Source organism: Sorex araneus, chromosome 1, assembly GCF_027595985.1.
Source record: "Sorex araneus isolate mSorAra2 chromosome 1, mSorAra2.pri, whole genome shotgun sequence".
Taxonomy (NCBI): Eukaryota; Metazoa; Chordata; class Mammalia; order Eulipotyphla; family Soricidae; genus Sorex; species Sorex araneus.
In genome coordinates, this window is record NC_073302.1 from 140103794 (window position 1) to 140123236 (window position 19443).

Below are 19443 nucleotides of genomic sequence, written 5' to 3' on the forward strand. Positions count from 1 at the left end.
GAAAGCCCTGTATAAAAGACACAAGAGCCCAGAACATCACGGCTGACCTTGGTGAAAGTGCAGAGGTAAAAGGGATTCATACTATGTCCTAAACTCAACTACATGGTAAAGTTTATAGTTATGAGTTAAAAAATTATGTGATTTTAAAAATTGCCTAAATTTACATCTAGTGCTTGCAATTATACCCCCTCCCCAAAGTACTATGTAAACATAAGTATAACTTGAATTAAAAAATAAACTAAGTTATAGCAGTCCTGATTAAAGTCATGTTATGCTTTATTATTTTCAGTAAGTTGCTCAGAGACTAGTGATACTTTTTTTTTTTTTTTGCTTTTTGGGTCACACCTGGCGATGCACAGGGGTTACTCCTGGCTCTGCACTCAGGAATTACCCCTGGCAGTGCTCAGGGGACCATATGGGATGCTGGGATTTGAACCCGGGTTGGCCGCGTGCAAGGCAAACGCCCTACCCGCTGTGCTATCACTCCAGCCCCGAGACTAGTGATACTTTTAAGCCAAACTTCAGATGAGTTTTGATGAATTTTTTATAAAAGCAGGTTACATATATATGGATTTGTGACATTCTAACATAAACCACAGAAAAGATCCTATTAAAAAGTGAGCAAAGCTGAATCATTTTACCTTCTCTCCCCACTGTGATTTTTATTCATTTGAAGATAAAACTCAGAGCAAACATCTAGAGCTTCTGTTTTTTGGCCGAGTTATTTCTAGGCAGCCTAGGAAATCTCACATTTCCAAAATCAGGTCATGAAATTGGAGCTGCAATCTAATTAATATGTTCATAAAACAAATTCTACCACTACCACAGAAAACAACAATAGAGCTAACTTTGTTTTCTTTGGGATCCCCTAAAAATGCAATCAGTAGGAGAAATTCTAATTACAAAACAGTTTCTAGTGTATTAAGAATTGTATCAATTCTCTGACATCTTTGTCCTCTTTTCAAACATTAAACTCAAAGTAATTTTAAAAGCCATGTAAGATGACCTTGACTATATATTCATTCATCCTCACCACTTTTTCCAACTTGTTTAACATATAAACTTCTTTCTTCTGCAGCCTTTACATTTCCCACAGAAAGGTCTCTGGCTTGCTGAGTTCTCCCACTGAGACAGGATCTTGAAACAAAAGACATGAGACAAAAACTCCCCTGGGTTCTCTTTCCACTTACTTAGTCTCCACAGAAACCATATTCATCCTCTCTTTCTTCTTTCCAGCTTTTGAGGAATCTTGCTCAGATTCTCTCTCTGCATCTTCTCTTTGGGATGAGCCTCCTGACTCTTAGAAGTAAATGTTCTTTAATTCCTGCTTTTCCCTCCTTATTCTTCTTCTGTCCGTTGCTTTCTTTGTTTTATACATTTTTGTTCTACCTCAGCACCATTTTGAAAGTAGTATGCATGTCTTTCCTTAGACTGTACATAACCCACCCAAATACAACCCATACTGTAGCTGCCTTAAAGGGAGACTCTTCTAAAAGTGCTGCCAGTTGCTACTATATCTTAAATTAATCATTACACACATTTAATCCTAAATTTCTTTACTTCCTCGAAGTATTTGGGGTTAATTAATGATGTTGTTTTTCCTTTGTATTTCCATAACACTTTCACATATACTTTCACTGTATCACTGTTATCCCGTTGCTCATCAATTTGCTAGAGCAGGCACCAGTAACGTCTCCATTGTGAGACTTGTTGTTACTGTTTTTGGCATATCGAATACGTCACAGGTAGCTTGCCAGGCTCTGCTGTGCAGGCGGGATACTCTAGGTAGCTTGCCGGGCTCTCCGAGAGAGATGGAAGAATCGAACCCGGGTAAGCCACGTGTAAGGCAAACACCCTAAACGCTGTGCTAGCGCTCCAACCCACATATACTTTAATACTAAAATATTCCCATAATATTTTCATATATACATTAATACTAATAAATTTCCAGTGGCTCTCTAGTTATTTCCTGGACTGTTTTTCCCACTAGTCTATAGCTCTCTTTAAAGCGGGACTTCTGGGGCTGGAGTGATAGTACAGCTGGTAGGGTGTTTGCCCTGCACGTGGTCCACTCAGGTTCGATCCCCGGCATCCCATATGGTCCCCCAAGCCCCACCAGGAGTAATTCCTGAGTTCAGAGCCAGGAGTAACCCCTGAGCATTGCTGGGTATGACCAAAAAGGCAAAATAATAATAATAATAATAAAGCAGGACTTCTATCACATTTACTGGGCATCTCCCATGAATCAGTGAATCAGTATGCTCCAGATGTCCTAGTGCAATTGCTAAGAATGGCATTTTTTTTAGCAGCTCAGACATGGCTCTCTTTAGTGATTAAAATGTTTCTTTGACTGGCATAAGCACTCTCAAAAACATTTCCTCTGCCAGTTACAGCTGGCTAACCAATATTAAGTTTTGAGTTTAGTTACCACCATTATCATTACTTTCTTCAATATTTCCCAATTATAGGACTTTTCAATTTGTGTTCAGCACAGGTAAAGAATATTAACATATTGCTGCAATCAGAGCCAGACAGGGCAGAGGCAGGGCCAGGGTTGTGTCTTCCCTTATTGCCCAACACTTCAAGAAGGTGGTGAATGAGGCTGTGCTCCCTGGCTCTGCTCACTGCCTGTCTGCCCAGACCGAAGGGTGCCTTTTGCTGTGCAGACTCTGTGCTTTCATGACGTATCACTATCTCATTTCTAATTTATCTTCCCAAAGGGAAAGCCCCTTTCCCAAAATATCTGCCTAACGTGCTGTTCTACCTTTTCCTAATTCAGAGAAAGAATCCCAGCAGCCAAAGAGGCCCTAGGAACAGTTTCCAGTCTTTTGTAAACATTCTCAGTTTAAGAAAATAGAAAAAGAACCGGTAATGTACTTGAAGTAAGGTCGTGGTTCTAATATAAATGGGAGGGGTTTCTTAGGAAAATGCCACTCACATTCACTGGGCCACCTGCCAGCAAATACCCCAACTTGCTAACTAAACTACCAAGATGAATTTGCTTATTTTCTCTGGTCTGACTGTTTGACTGTTTTTCAGAAGGTCCAAGGTCAGAGTACTTTGACATCTGCCACAGAAAACAGGGAATTACGAACACATTTGGGCTTTAAAATTAGGCCAGATCTAGCTTGGAATAGATCCATTTTCCCTCAATATGAGCTATGTGACCTTGAGTAAGTTATTTACCCTTCATGAACATGACTTTCCATGTCTGGGAAAAGGTTCAATAAGTCCCACCTCCAAAAGTTATATTGCCAGTAAATGATTTAATTTATGTTAAACTATGTAGCAAGGATAAAGGGTCCAATCAGTAGTGACATATTGTCTATGAAATATACAAGAGTTATATTTATTATCTATATTTTGAGAAATCAACTGAAGAGATTCTGGCATGCCATTGTTTAACAGTCTAATAAATTATTGTTTCCAATGTGCTATGAGATTTTCCTTAACCGTCCACTCTTCAGCATGAAGTGGGTAAATAACTGCTGCAATCGTTTTCAACAAGTGGTGAAGAACTCAGAGAGCTTTCGCAAGGACACACAAACACAAGAAAAAGAATTAAAGTTAGAAATCATGAGGATGTGTTTTCCCCACACACAATATATAGAATATATCTATATCTACATGTAGATATAGATATAGATACACATATATTGGACTGGACAATAAGCACAGTGGGCAGGGTGTTTGCCTTGCACGCAGCCAATCTGGGATTCCTCCGCCCCTCTTGGAGAGCACGGCAAGCTACCAAGAGTATCCCGCCTGCACAGCAGAGCCTGGTAAGCTATCCGTGGCATATTCAATATGCCAAAGACAGTAACAATAAGTCTCAGAATGGAGGCGTTACTGGTGCCCGCTCAAACAAATCAATGAGCAATGGGATGACAGTGCTACAGTGCTGTATACATACATACATATATATATATATATATACACACACACACATACATATGTACATATACATGAATATATAGTGTCGGGATTACTTCTCCATTGTCTTGTGTATTCTCACAGGCTTGTACTTTTCTAACAACTTGGAAGGTTACCTAATAGTCCATCATATGGCCAACAGTTGTAGCAGTTAACTTATGGGTTGGAGACTTTTTGTAGAAACGTAAACAAAACTAGACTGGGAGTTAAGGAGCAGTAGTGCGGTGTGTGTGAAGGGAGAGGTGAACTGTGTTTGTTAAAAAAGGCAAGTTGGTGGGGGCTGGAGCGATAGTACAGTGGGTAGGGTGCTTGCCTTGCATGAGGCTGACCTGGGTTCGATTCCCAACATCCGCTATGGTCCCCTGAGCACCTCCAGGGGTAATTCCTGAGTGCAGAGCCAGGAGTGACCCCTGTTCAGGTGTGATCCGAAAAGCAAAAAAAAAAAAAAGAAGGCAAGTTGGAAACTAAGTTTCCTCCTTAGGTATCTTCTTAGAATTTTTATTCTTTTTTTCTTTTCCCCTTTTAATTTTTTCTCTAAACCTGTATTTCTCTGCACTATTCACAAATTACTCATAGTCCTCTAAAACGAGTACAGGAGTAAGAGGATGGAAAGTGAAGAATTTAGTAAAAGCAAAACATTCCAAATTCATGGCTAATTATTTTCGTATGATGGATAATATTTTTTCCTTTCTTCCTTTTGTGGACATTATCTAAAACCTCCCCAACTTGGGCCACCCACTTAGTTCATTGACATGTAAATGTCAGCAGTTTAAAATTGCAGTATTTTTCTACAATGGAAAGTCTGCTGAAATAAAAAAAAATTCTATTTTATTTCCATCAGTTGTAGGCACACTGATATTATAGATGGAATTATGTATGATATTTTAGTAAAATTGTAAATATTAAAGCAAGACCTTAATTTTTATATGCTTTATAAGTTGAGGTATCTTAGCATAATTAAAAGAGGGTGCAACTAAAAGTAATAGACAAAAACCAAGAGAAAAGTTTTATGTGTAATTAATCTTAATATTTTATCTAAAAGAGACTTTGCTGTATAATCTAAACCCAATCATCTGCCTTAAGCAATGTGTGGCTTTATTATTGAGTCCCAGAGATTTATGAAAGAGAGGATTTTGTGCTATTATGAGTTATATTGAAGATTTCATTGGTCATAGGTGTTTACAAATTCAGTTTGACCTTAACAGGAATTAAGAGTCAGGTTTAAACTTTGATATTTGTGTTGTAGCATTTCTGTGTAGTTTTGTTATCCAGACAAGAAATGATACTGAAATAAGGTCAATAGTGGCCTGAAATCTCATTAGAAAATAAGACATAGAAAGAATTTTAGGTTGGTAAAAACAAACAGATCACAATATATTGTGTTGGACTTAATACCTCCCATTCTTCAATGCATACACAGTCATTAAACTCAACATTTTTCCCACCTACTAAAACTCTTAGAAGAAAAAGGTTATTATATAGGTCATAAACTCTGAAAAAAATGTTTTTTTGGGGGCTGAATTTCTGTAGTTTCAATGTATGAAGAAAAGAAGCACTTAAATAGGATCCCAAGAAATTAGGTGAAAAAGATTATCATCTCATGAAGAAGAAGGCCACATCAGACCTGGGAAATAGTTCAAGGGATTGGATGTATGTTGGTGCCCATGGAATAATCACTATAACCACATTGTCCCTGAGCACTACGGGGAGTGACCCTTCGAGCACCACTGGGTGTGGTCCCAAACTAAAAATTATAAAATAAAAAAGAATCAGACCATTTTGTCTTTCTTAGATTATTCTTTGAAGTTGCTATTGAAAACATATGGCAGTGATATGAATTCATATAAATTATGTTGTTTATATATTGCTTGTATCTTTTTAAATATGTAAGTTATTTAAGTGAAAGAAAATAAAACTAGTTAGCATATGAACTGAACCCTTGATTTAGAGAAGAACCTCTAAACTGTGACTTACTAGAATAAACCATAGAGAGATAGGGGATGGGAAGGGCTTAGAAAAAAAGAAGCTTTGAAATTGGGCCAAAATGTCAAATCTTTGCATTTACCTCTTAGTTGCAATCACCTCTCAACATCACAGCAACAGTTCACTAAAATGATTGAGACCTGTGACCTTTAAAATATTAAATTCTAATTTCCAAATAAGTATGATACTTTATTGCAATTCACAACCTCTAGTGCCAATTTTTCCGAAGTTCTGTCCAGAGGAGTGACCTGAAAGCAAACTAACCTCTAAGCGGTCTCCAGCTGGACTGTCTCGACTATGTCCTTTCTTTCAACCATTTGAGTTCACCAATGGAAGGAAGCTAGAGTATTTAAATAAAAATTCCCTCCTATATTTCACAAATGCAAAATCCAGTTGCATTTAACAAGACCCTAGCATTTGTGTTATGAAATTTTAGCTTTTTTATACATCAAATTATACCAAATTGCTATGTTTTTAAATAAGGCCCAAAGCTACCAGCCATATGTGAGGCATACCATGTTCTTTTTATAGATTAAGATGCTAAAGTTCATTGTAAAGTCCAAGTACATGGGGACACATCCCTCCCCAAAGTGCATGCATCTCCTTTTACCCATGGATGATGTTACTCATTTTTCCTACATGTTTTCCTTTGCTAACTGCTTGTCTCCAGTATATGATCCTCTTGTCTTATCCCTATGCAGTTCTCTATTCAGTGCAAACTTTGCTAGTCTGAAATCTTGTTGTCTGGACTCTCTCAGACCCTAGTGGTTCCCTGGTGTCTTGGTTTCCCTTAGCCTATAGCCATGGCCATGTGACCATGGACAGAATCCCTGTGCTAAGTATCTGTCACTGGCTGGGCCTCACTAGGACTGTACCATAGCTATTCCCTATTGTCTCTGTTTTCCTTTAGTCTCAGCCACCACCACCTGTGTAAGGAAAAGATCCCCATGCTCAGAACCTTGGTACTGTCTGGGAGAACAAGACCTGCCTCAGTCTGTCTTATGTCTGGCCACGAGAACCCTACATGATTCAGCAGTTTATGTAGGGGTAGGTTAGTGTGTGGAGAGAGTCAGTCCTGAGACATACTATATTCTATCATTCTATGTGGACGTTTCCATACTATTCTAAGCCATGATGCTACAAAAGAGTCCTCTTAATTGTTACTAGATGAAGTTTAAATTCCTAGAAAGTGAGCTTGCATTTTCCTTTTCCCAACCATGTAAGAAGACCTGTTGCTAAATTGCTAGGCTACCATTTATATTCTCAAAACTGGCCAGCATAAAAACTAATAAGAGTGCATTGCACTTATTTACCTAATGAGGCAAACTCTTATCTTTGTTTGATATGGCAATAAAAAGGTCAAAACGTGTAATGGAAAAAAAGTCTTTGCAATAGAAATCTCTTCCAGCAAATATTTCCAATGCAGCTTTAAACAAGAAAAGCTCTTTCTTCATTTCACTCATTTAGCTCTCAAGAGATGGTGTTCTATTAAGAGAAGTAGACAAGTAAGGGGACCACTTATTAACTTTAACCTGTGACCAATAAACAATGACTTGGTCTTACTATTGCATAACTATCAACACACCAGTCCTAGGGGTGGAGGATGAGAGTCCAACTAGTATAGGCTTCTATTTAAATCATAACCTCTGATAAGCTTTGGAAAATAATTCCAGACCAGTATTTCTTAACTGGGAGCCATATGGCTCCTATGTGCCCCACACGAAAGAAGCCATAGTGAAAGCTGCAGATGCAGGTGGTCATAGCATGAGATTAGGGGGTCTTCCTGGTAGGCTACAGGAAGAAATAATGTTAGAATGGGACCAGGGTCAGAAAAAAGTTGAGGAATACTTCTGTAGGTATCCTACATATCAATCTTCCCCTCTATCTTACTCTCTATATAGGATCAAGAGGGAAAAAGCACGCACCTCTAAATCCTGCCTATCCAAAGGGTTTGGAGCCTCCACAGAAAAGAGATAAGACTCATAAAACAAAAGCGCACACCCCCTTTAAAATGTTTATTATATCCTGGCAATGGCTTGTTAAGCAATTTCTGATCTCTCTCTTCCTTAAGAAAAAGACCTACATATGCATTTTTTTTAAAAAAAGGGATATTTTGGAGATGAAAATGAGTGCAACTTTACAGATTATTTATTTTTAGCATAATAATTTATGAACACAGAATATAATCCAATAGAGACTGTTACAGTAAGACAAAGGGAAAAGGTTTTTTGTTGACAAACACCCGGTCTCTTACTGCAGTACTGAAAGGTGAGGTTATAAATAAGAGAAAAACAAGACAATTGAGGAAGTAGAAAACCAAGCACAATACCAATTGGGTCACCTGGAAAAAAACACCTTTCTTCCTTTTGAGTTTAATATCTTTTTCATGAATCCTTCCAAGGGGTCCATGCAAGAATAGATGTACAGAGCACCAATACTACTCTTTGGCTTGGTTTGGCCACCACCACAACAATTTGTCACATCATGCAGTGAAATGTATGAAGGGTTAGCTAGCCCCAGGCACAAAAGAAAAACCACCAGGACTTGCAATTTTTCTATGCAGCTTTCAAACATATATATTACAGCTGAAGAGGAGCATGAATAAGCACATTTGCATTCTTTCAAAAACTGTAGAGTTGAATAGCTCACTCTTTCCCCAAAGTAGAGGTGAAGGAAATGCAACAAAATAAGAGGTGGTTATAATTTTAAGCATTCAAAGTGTAGATGCATCTTACAGCAACATAAACAAATGGACTCACATAACGGGAGTTCTCAGAGAACTAAAACTGTTTAAAAGCAAGGCACACTTCATAGAAATGTGAATGGCAATGCCTTGTCTAGCAAATCTCTACAGGTACAAAATTAACCTTGAAGAAAATCAGAAAGAAAAAAAAATATTTGACAAATGCCTACTGTGTGCCAGGAACTGTTTGCAGGACATTTTAAGTTTCAGGGTTAAAGACTATTTATCTGAATGTAACTAGAAGGAAGGCGAGGCCCTTCTGCTGATGAGTGACTCTCACCATTAGAACCTGCAAGGTAATGGCACCAAAGCTCCCAGGGATGGCTAACTCTGCTGATGCACTTGGAAAGGAGCCACTGAGGTCTGCAGGCATGTCATCCCGACTGCCTCCCAAACACATTTGAGACTGGGGATGGTGGCTCTGGGCAGCAGTAGAGAAAGAAGATACGCCACAGTATCAATTCTAGATGTATCTGGTATTTATTGAAAATGAAAACTTAGCTGGAGTGATAGAAGATGTCACCCACCTTTCTTTGTCTGATTTTGGGCTAACAAGTTAAGATCTATGTGATAAACCAGCAGGTGATTTTGGTGGAGCCTTCAGATATTAGAAAGCTCTCACTTGAGACACTATCATAAGAACATGGAGAAAACCCTCTAAAACCTACACGTCACTATTTATTCCTTACCCCTAAGCCAGCTCAAAATTTTCACCTGGGATGTAGAGTGCTGAAAAAACAGACACCTAGTAATATCTACAACAAATCATGTTACTCAAGACAAAACCTTTAAGTGGGCCTGTATAATACATTTACAAAGTTTGTGTTATAAAATATTGGTCCCAGTCAATTCTAAAGGTATGACTAAAAACAAGTCATCTAAAAATAAGGAGGTTGCCTTATAATATTCTGAAAACTTAGAACCTATATCCAGTTAGTTATAAATTCTAACAAGCAATGTTACATGATGTCAGTCATCCAAGGACCTTAATGCATTGCATCAACTCTTAATCTCTGAGCAAATAAGAAGAAATGTAATAAGTTTTATGAGAGTCTGAGTACTTCATGGTTTATGTTTTAGAATTTTGTTAAATTCGTTCATTCTTGTAGAAATATTTCTTGAATAGTTAAAAAATCCTTAAATATGAGTCACCAACACATCTCAGTATTATTTTTAAATTGAGTCAATACTTTTAAGTTTACCTTTACCCTTTTACAAATTCAAAGATATGTAAGTCCAAGTACATTGATATCAGATGTCAAAAATGCATGTGTCCTATCCCTTGGATTCTTCAAGAAAAAGAAAACAAAGAGCAAAACAACAAAAACACAAACGTTCTTTTTCCCTTTCATTTATTTGTTATAGAGCTGTCATTTTCAAAGTTACTGGGTTTGCCTTTTTTCCCCCTCAATGAAATTCCAGAAATCGCAAAGCCCTCACACTTGACTTCTTATTTGGGGATGCTTTTATATGAACAAGTAATTTCTTTATTGCATAACCACTACTTCCTCAGACAACATTGCTTTTAAACATGTTTGACTTTTCTTCCTTACTTTATACCATCATTCCTGGTTCCAGACCAATATGCCTAGGGTATCTGTCCTGGAATTTTATCATTCTGAGTTTTACAAACTGAAGGGGATATTGATTACTCACCATATCCAGGAATGCCTTCTAAAGGGGAAATTATTCACGTGCATCATATTTGCAGATCTTCTGTCATTAATATTTTCCTTGTCTCATATGTTTCATGAGTGGCTTTCAGAGAAGAATTCCAACTCTCCTGTTTTGAGCAGCTATCATGGGCAATTATTGCAACAAGTATTAAATTCCAAAGAAATCCCCCCCAAAAAACAAAGAGCAACAACAAAAGCCCTTCCAGGATTTGAAGAAAGAAATATCACAGAGCACTGCAGGGATGGGTCCATCCATTAGGTTCCACTATGTAGGCAGAACACTAAAATAACCAGTTCAATCACTAATCCTAAATGGTGGCAAATAATGTCCTGGTAAAATCCAACTGCCTACAGTGTCAATTAATGCATCCTCGCAGGAAGGACTCTGGAATGTGAGAACAGAGGAGTCAAAAGACAGTTTCTTGTTATCCTTGTTAAAGAAGTGTTAGAAGGGAAGTGGAAAACTTCAGGCTGCTTTGCCATGCTGTCCTTTAAAAATGAATATTGCTTTTTCTTCTTTCTTAGGCACATATTCATGTGTGGTCACGTTAACGCAGTGCTGCCTTCTGAGACGTGTCGGACAAAGACCTGGGCAGAGGGGCTAGAAACCATGTATTACCAAAGCCAACTTCTCTCCCGAATCTCAGAATTGCTGGTTTTCAACTGCAAAAGTAGGCAGACAACAAACGATTTCTGCTTTGCAGGACAGGATTATCATTAGCTACCATCATGACTTCAGAAGGTGCTGTCATGAGGAAATTCATTTCTGCTGCCTAACCCCATAATAAGGCTGCCTGCTCTTGTTGAGTAAAATGACTAAGCTATTGATCCTTTCACTGCAGAATTCTCTTTAATTTGTTGTTATCACAACCATGTGCGGGCTTTTCATATTTTGCCTTGGAACGAAAATGAAATTCACAGCTGCAAGTCAGACGTTGTCTAAGAATTTCTTCTCCCGCTGTCTTTCTTTTCTCTTTTCTCTTTCTTTTGAACCCAAACTCAATTTCCCAGTAGGTGTTATTTATTCTGATGCTCTGACATCTTCTGAAAGATTCTCATGCCCAAGCTATACAGACCTGGCGTGCTTTTAGAACACAAAGGCAACAGGCTCCTGCTGGGGTCCCCAGTGCCGAATTTCCAGCAGAACCCTTGGAATCTTCGCAGCCGCCTCGTCTGCCCTGGGCTGTGCCGCCCGGCTCTGAGCAGCTCAGGACACTTGCAGGCTCCGTGGTACTGTACATTAACTCTGCAGCAGCCCGCTCTGGCTGCAGAGTGCTGCCTGACAGGGGATGTGCTGGCGTCAAGGGGGCCCTCTAGGTGGGTTCCCAGACACTGCAGCGCGCCTTGCTCACCGCCCAGCAAGGGAGACTCAAAGGGGTTAAAGGAACAGCCCGAAGAGCAGATTTCTTTCAGTAAGTGATTACCAGAAGAAAGACTGAAGCTAAGCGGCAAGGAACCACACCGGGAAATGGGGGAAATGGCCCCTTAAATAAGCAGATCGTATCGTATAAAGGGAGGCTTTTCCTTTCGTTTGTTTGTTTGTTTTCCTTTCTCTATGCAATGAAAGAAGAACGAAAGGAGTCCCTAGTGAAAGTGCGAATGACACTCCTTTAGAAAACAAAGCATACAGATAAATAGATAGCTACTTGGGTGAGGATGTTTTGCGGACACTATGATTGGTAACCACTTAGTTATAGATGACCACGGGGTAATTTTTGGACAGGAAATTCTGTGGAAACCAGTCCTGCGGAAGTCAGTGATACCTCTTTGAGTCAGTTGCGATTGCGCATGCCATAAAACGGCTTGTTTGATTTGGGGGTGTGTAGATCTGGAAAGCACCGAGATAAAGCCGTGCAATGCCTACAGTGGATATTTTGTGTTTCCTCAAGCTTGCCCTTTTGTTGCAAAAATTCTCTTCAGCAATCCCCTGAAAGCACCCCATCACTGTTGATGCCATTTTGGAGCACAAATAAAATAGTAAACTCTTGTAATAATAGGTTGGCACTTAAATGGTGTTTGTTGGAAATCAGTAGGAGAATGGACTTTATAGTCACAGTGTGCTCAATATTAATGTATCGCTTTTAACTTAGGTATTTAAGAAGCCTGTTAGGCAATTGCTTCATATTAAATGGAATACTGGCAGCATTTAATACATCAGGCTATTATCTTCAGTTAGGATTCCCCCAGTGCCGCCTTGTCACTGCAGCCAACATTCCCCAGAGTTAGGGAGGGGTGGGGATAAGGGGCACATCCGTCCTAAACTCAAACCAGGCACCCAACAATTCCGTTTTGAAAATTGCCATGTCTGGGATTGTTTTCATTTTGATCTAATGATGATCCCGATGGAAGCATTCTTGGGAGAAGGAACTGGGTGATTCCTTTCAAAGCAGATTGAACCTGTAGGTTCAGAAAGATGGTGCTAGTGCTTAAAAGCAACTTGACAGGGTTTGCTGGAATTCCCTGCAGCCTCCGTGGCATTCTCCCTGACCTCCTTTCTCTGAAAAGAATCTCTCTTCCATTGGTGATCAGATTCAGAACACTTCAGGGGTTTGAATCAAGTATCATAGTAACAACATTTATATATTTCATTAGATATTTGAGTCACAGTAAGGAGCAAGGAAATGTATATCATCCCAGGCTCAAAACAAAGCACTTACAACACTATCTTATTTCATATTCACACAACACTACTAGGTGAGAACTGTTATTAGGCCTGTTTTAAAGACAAGGCAACTAAGGGACCCAAATAAAGTAACTGGGCCAAGGTCAAGAATCTACAAAGTATCATGACATAAGATTGGATGTATCTATTTTCACTAAAGTCTCCTTGAACTATCACTTTGTCCTCGGAAAATTATTTTAGCCTTAAAGAACTAAGAATATTAAGATATTTAAGAGAACATTAAGGTATTTATTATGCCAGTTTTGGAACAAAAACTCTGAAAGTCCAATATTTGCTCACTATCATGAACCAGTTTGCCAGCAAAGTAGAAGAAAATTCACATTGTTTGACGTTATTAGTCTTCTTCTATGATATGGTAATAATGGACCTAGTTCAAAATTAATAATTAATCTTTATACTATACTAGAATACTAGAATGTCTTTATAAAAAGTAGCAAATAGCGATTTTTTTATATGATAGAGAAATTATTTTTCCTTGTAACAGACATATTTGTTTATTTGAAATTTCTTTACTTTATAGGGGCTGGTGCAATAGCACAGCGGGTAGGGCGTTTTCCTTGCATGCGGCCGACCCGGGTTCGAATCTCAGCATCCCATATGGTCCCCTGAGCACTGCCAGGAGTGATTGCTGAGTGCATGAGCCAGGAGTAACCCCTGTGCATCACCGGGTGTGACCCAAAAAGCAAAAAAAAAAAAAAGAAAGAAAGAAAAAAAATTCTTTACTTTATAGTCTCTCCAATTCTACCCTGGTCACATGCCAAAGTAATATACTTGTATGATATAATACCACATGTATTTCTGAATCTTTCTTAATTTTGACACAGCTAAATATGAAGTACTTATTTAAAATAGCTATGTTTGTGACAATTTGTGGGCAATTATCTAAATAAAACTACTTATAAATTAAAAGTACTTGATCTTCAGATTATTAAAGGAGATTCAGAATTGAAATATATATAAACTAAAAGAAGATTTTGACAGAATATTTTTTAAATGAACTTTCTTGGCTTTTTATTTCTATCCTTACATATGCAGCTGTATGAGATATAGTATAACAAATGTAATGAAAGAACACATAACTGAAAAGCTCGGTTATACAGTATAAAAACCAAATCTCTGTTTTAAGGATCACAAACAAATAATGTTAAGGAACATTAATTGCAAGCCCAAATCGACTATTTCAAAAAAACTGAAGGCAACATATATAAAATAACAGAGCAGTAGCTTTTAAACTTCATTTTCTTTTTTTTTTAATTGCAAGGGTTATACTGATAGGTGCAAGGATAAGGGACTCTTAATATTTGTTTCTGTCATACTGGGAGAGGTCACCAGTACCACCAGTGATACACTCAGGAAGCCTATACAGTGCAGGAAATTGAAGTCAGCACTCACACATATGAAGCATGTGTTCTACTACTTGAGCACCATCTCTGGCTGTGGCTTTTATACATGTTTTTATACAAGTATACAGCACAGGTCACCAGGTTAAAAAAAAAACTACTTTCAAGACTACAAATGGCATATGTTCCTCATTTTACTCAATGTGCTTAATAGTCTTATTCCACATATCAATGTATTGCTTGTCTTCAAGAAAAAAAAACTGGGTGAAATTAATGAGTTTATAATTTATAAACACATTCTTGGGTAGCTTCCAGATTCTGATGGAAAACTACTACTCTAATAAAAGACAAAATCTTGTCTTTTACAACAGCGGAGATGAAAGTGAAGTGTCCAGGCTGAGCAAAGTAGAGGGACAAAGACAAATAATAGATGCTCTCACATATGATGGGAAAAGAATATGGTATATCAAGCAAGGGAATAGACAATGGACAATAAAAACAAAACCTTTGACTCTAGCCAAAGAACAGATGACAAACTGGCAAGAGTACATCAGAAAGAGCTTGTGGACACTGCGTGGGAATATGACATTTTGGTGGTGGTTATGGTGTAATATTCAAACCATCCATACTATTGTAAACCAACATTGTTTTTTGAATAGAAGAGTATCAAAGATAAATCATATTGAGGCTGGAGAAATAGTACAGGGCTAAAGGTGCCTGTCCTACATTGGTGGCTTTGGGTCAGTTCCCAGCACTATACACCTGGTTCCCCAAGCCCTGCAGAACCCAAGCTGCGCCACATCCTCAGACCCTCACAATGACTCACTGGCTCAAGATTTGTCAGGGGGTCCCCCAGACCTACTAAACTCTACTTGGGAACCCCTACCAAAAAAAGATGAATAGTAACAATAGGGCAATACAGGGGTTTTGTTGTTGTTTTGTTTTGTTTTTTGCTTTTTGGGTCACACCCAGCAACGGGAATAGGGTAATACAGGGGTTTTGTTGTTGTTGGTTTTTTTTTGTTTTTGTTTTTGCTTTTTGGGTCACACCCAGCAATGCACAGGGGTTCTCCTGGCTCATGCACTCAGGAATTACTCCTGGTGGTGCTCAGGGGACCATATGGGATGCTGGGAATCGACCCGGGTCGGCTGCATACAAGGCAAATGCCCTACCCGCTGTGCTATCGCTCCAGCCCCTTGCTGATGTCTTTAATCTGAAAGGTAGCTATCTTTTCATCAAACTTCTACGACTATTGAATGAAAACATAAAAGATTACTTTTAAAGTTAACTTCAGCCCCATAATTTTAATCAATATTGGGGTGCTAAGAACACCACAGATTAGCGCAAACAGTGGAGTGATTAAAATCGTGATGCAACCTCAGATTTATTGTCACAAAGACAGGTATTTGTCCTTTTTTTTGTTTAAATCTCATAGCGAGCATAAGGTTAATAAGTCTTTCGGGGATGGACTCATATTAGCCATCTTCATGTTGGAGTTTTAAAGAAAAACAAGCAAACAAACAACAAAAATCTTAGAATGGCAATTTACTGAAAAAAAATGCAGCCTAGGTATTCAGAGAAACACACTAATCAACATTTTCAACAAAGATTAACAAATTCACCCAAGATCAGAGAAAGAAGTATTAACTAGTCAGTGTTCACAAATCCTTTTCCCACAATTCTTTTTCTGCCACAAGTGATTAGGCTTTCCAGGTTGTTGGTTTTCAAATTAAGTTCTGAGAATATGGGCTTTGGCAAAGTAGCTTCAGGCCAACTGAAGTGTAAAGGGAAGGCCTTGGACTTTATGCTGTTCCATTCAGGGTTTTCTGTTTTTACCTGCTTTCTTTCAAGACTTACTACAAAGAGAAGTCTGGTTCTTTAAAGAATATTTACAAAAACTTAACAGTAGAAATATAGAATTGATAGTCTCTTGCCACTTTCAATACATTCTTCTCTTCAAACTACTTTCTTCCCAGCAACAAAAAAATTATGCCTTTATGCTACTACAAGAAGGGTCCAATACAGATATACCCTAATCTCTGAAATTGGCTATTTGCTGAACTCTTAAGTCCGCTGATACAAAGGGTGCAATGAATTGCATCATTGATTGTCTCCAAGATGCACTTTCAGAACATGGTTTTAATTTCAAGTGTGAAAGTCTTTCTGAAAGAGTAAAAGAATAACAAATGGTCAAAGGTAGCAAAGCCTGATACCTAGTCTACAGAACTGAACTTACTACAGGGCAGAAGGTGGGGGGTGAGGGTGGGATGCCTAAGGAGAGATACTCTAATGGAGGTTGTGGTATTGGAACAGTCACTGTCACTGTCATTCCGTTGCTCATCGATTTGCTCGAGCGAGCACCAGTAACATCTCCATTGTGAGACTTTTGTTACTGTTTTTGGCATATCGAATACGCCATGATAGTTTGCCAGGCTCTGCCATGCAGGCGAGATACTTTCAGTAGCTTGCCGGGCTCTCCAAGAGGGGCAGAGAAATCAAACCCAGGTCGGCCGCATACAAGGCAAGCACCCTACTGCTGTGCTATCACTAGAGTCCATTGAAACAGTGTATGCACGAAACTTTTTTTGTGAATAGAATTGTAAAGCACAGTGCCTCAAATGAAAAAAAAATCAAAAATACAAAAAATCAATGAATCACAAAGAACATTTTTCTCTCACCATCATATTCTGCCATAGTCAAGAATAAACATTATGTTTTGATTCTTAATTACTTTAGATGAAATAAGAATAAAACAAAACTTTTTTAGAAGAGTTCAGAAATGTCAAGGCTCTAGAGGTGAATTTTTAAATTAATCTTTTATGAACAGTAAATTCAGAGATTTAAGTATCTGGGACTCTCATTTATGACATGGGAAAGTCTTCCATATTTTCATGAACCTGGAAACTTTTCATCTTTGTTGTCCAAGAAAATATTTTGTTTCCCTAGTCTACCTGTTAGCTTTGTATGAACATATTTATATATACAAATATTTCTACATACTTGTAAACACAATATCTGTATTAATAGTAAAATTATATCTTATATTATAAATAAAAGCTATCATCACTTAGATATATTGAAGGAGTAGGACTTTTCAACTAAAGCTATAAAAGCAACTTTAAGATTTTTTTAAAGTTTAATTATGTGTATTTTCATGTATATTTCTATGTATACTTTTGTATTCTATATGATATGTAACCGTCGATTAATAAGCAGGTGATAATGGCATTTCAATTTTGTAGAATGAGACAGAATATGAATGCACATTTTTCACTGTGACCTCCAAGCAGGAAAAAAAAAACATTCAAGACCAAATGTTCTCTCCCACTGGGGCAGAAAACCAATCCCTCTGGAAAGGAACAGTGTCTTCCTCTGAGTATTTATAATACCAAAACATTGTTGGCACTCAGTAAATGTTAACTAATAACCATGTTGATAGTGATGACCTCCCATTTCTGGCAAGTTCTAGCAGTCTGAAGAAATGCTGTTCAGCACATTCATAAGTGAAGAAGAATTCTTCATGAAGCCATGGTTTCCACTGCACTATGCTTTAGTAAGTTGCTCTTATATTCATTTGTAAATGTTCTTATAACCAAAGATACAAACACTTATTGAAAAGAGAAGAAATTAATTAAACACCTATCTTTATCACCTAAAACAAAAGACGCTCTGATGAAAATATCATGATTTAATCAATATATGACAAGTTATTTTAGTTGATATAGCCTAAGCTTTGATCTCATCTAAAATCAGTATTTCTGAAAGTGAGCAATAGCAATACTGTCCTGCAGGGGGTGCTAGAACAATCCAGGGTGGGTGGTGGTCTTGGGCAGTGTGTTTGTGTGTGTGTGTGTGTGTGTGTGTTAATAAAAAATCTTAAATAACAGATTTTCAAGGAAATTCTGAGTGTTTTTTTTATTTTTCCTGAAAAGAGAGTGTTTAGACATTTATACAGTGTTTGGGAATCTGTATAAATGATGAGAAAATACATTTACATGATAAAATCTAATGTTAACAAAATTACTTTTTGCATACTTTTGAACATCTCACTACACATATATCAGACTCAATTTCTTTATATGTGATATGAAAATAATAGCAAATTCATAGGTTATTATAATTTTTACTAAAATAAATGACTTGTTACTGTTTTTGGCACATCGAATACACAACAACGGAGACATTACTGTTGCCTGCTCGAGCAAATCGATGAACAACGGGATGGTAGTGCTACAATGCAGTGCTACTAAAATAAATTATTGAAAATTATTTCATAATGAGTAGGGAGTTCCTGTTCACATATACTGTACTATTGTTCACATATACCTTAAATTTACTCATTTGTGAATATAATAAAATAAAGACTTTTCAATTGGTGTTAAATTTATTTAAATTAAAATAGAGGGGACAAGAACAAGTGGAGGATTCCAGAAAGGTAATGCTGAAAGCTCCTCCCTAAAACCTATGTTTTATATTTATTTCATAAATTTGATAGAGTAAATTGATGTAATAAGATAATGTTATAAAATAATGTCCATCTTAAAACATATATATAATTTAATATACTATACCATATACTATAATTCCAAAAAGTTATCTGTAAAAATAGGTGATAAAAAAGCCTCAGCTATGCAGAATACTTAAATAGGAATTCATCAATTTAAATCTGAATCTCTCTATACAAACATTTATGGCATTATAAATAAAAAGAATTTTAATGATTGTACTAGCATTAAATTGATACATACATATTTGAGTATATTCATTAAAGAATCATATACGTTATGTACTTTTACCTTATGTTTGCTCTCTTTGTCCTGACTTAGCCACATCCTTTGCTCTTTCTTTTTTGGTAGGCAGTGGTAACCAATTTCTGGTCTGCTTATCTAAAAATGTGTTTTTGTTTTATTTGGTTCATTTGTTTGCTTTCTCTACATACCTTATGAGTGAGGTAGTGTGCTGTTTTTTAATTCATATTTCTTATTTCATGTAAGACAGATCATTACATCTTCTTTATTCAATTGCAAATCTATGTACATTTTAGGTTGTTTCCAGTTCATGCCTATTATAAATAATGCTGCAATA

At 37.4% G+C, this 19443-nt stretch overlaps 1 protein-coding gene across 2 annotated transcripts in view; it reads right to left on the reverse strand.

Moving 5' to 3' along the window:
* PDE4D (phosphodiesterase 4D) overlaps positions 1-19443 on the reverse strand; it is a 764958-nt gene that overhangs the window by 567369 nt on the left and 178146 nt on the right. Inside the window, exon 1 of one of the 2 annotated variants that reach the window (XM_004608458.3) lies at positions 10316-11573. The exons of the other annotated variant lie outside the window; for it this stretch is intronic. Within the exon in view, the coding sequence (XP_004608515.1) occupies positions 10316-10362 (47 nt within the window). The 5' untranslated portion in view covers positions 10363-11573. Of the gene's footprint in view, positions 1-10315; positions 11574-19443 lie in introns of those variants that run through there. 2 annotated transcript variants of the gene reach the window in all.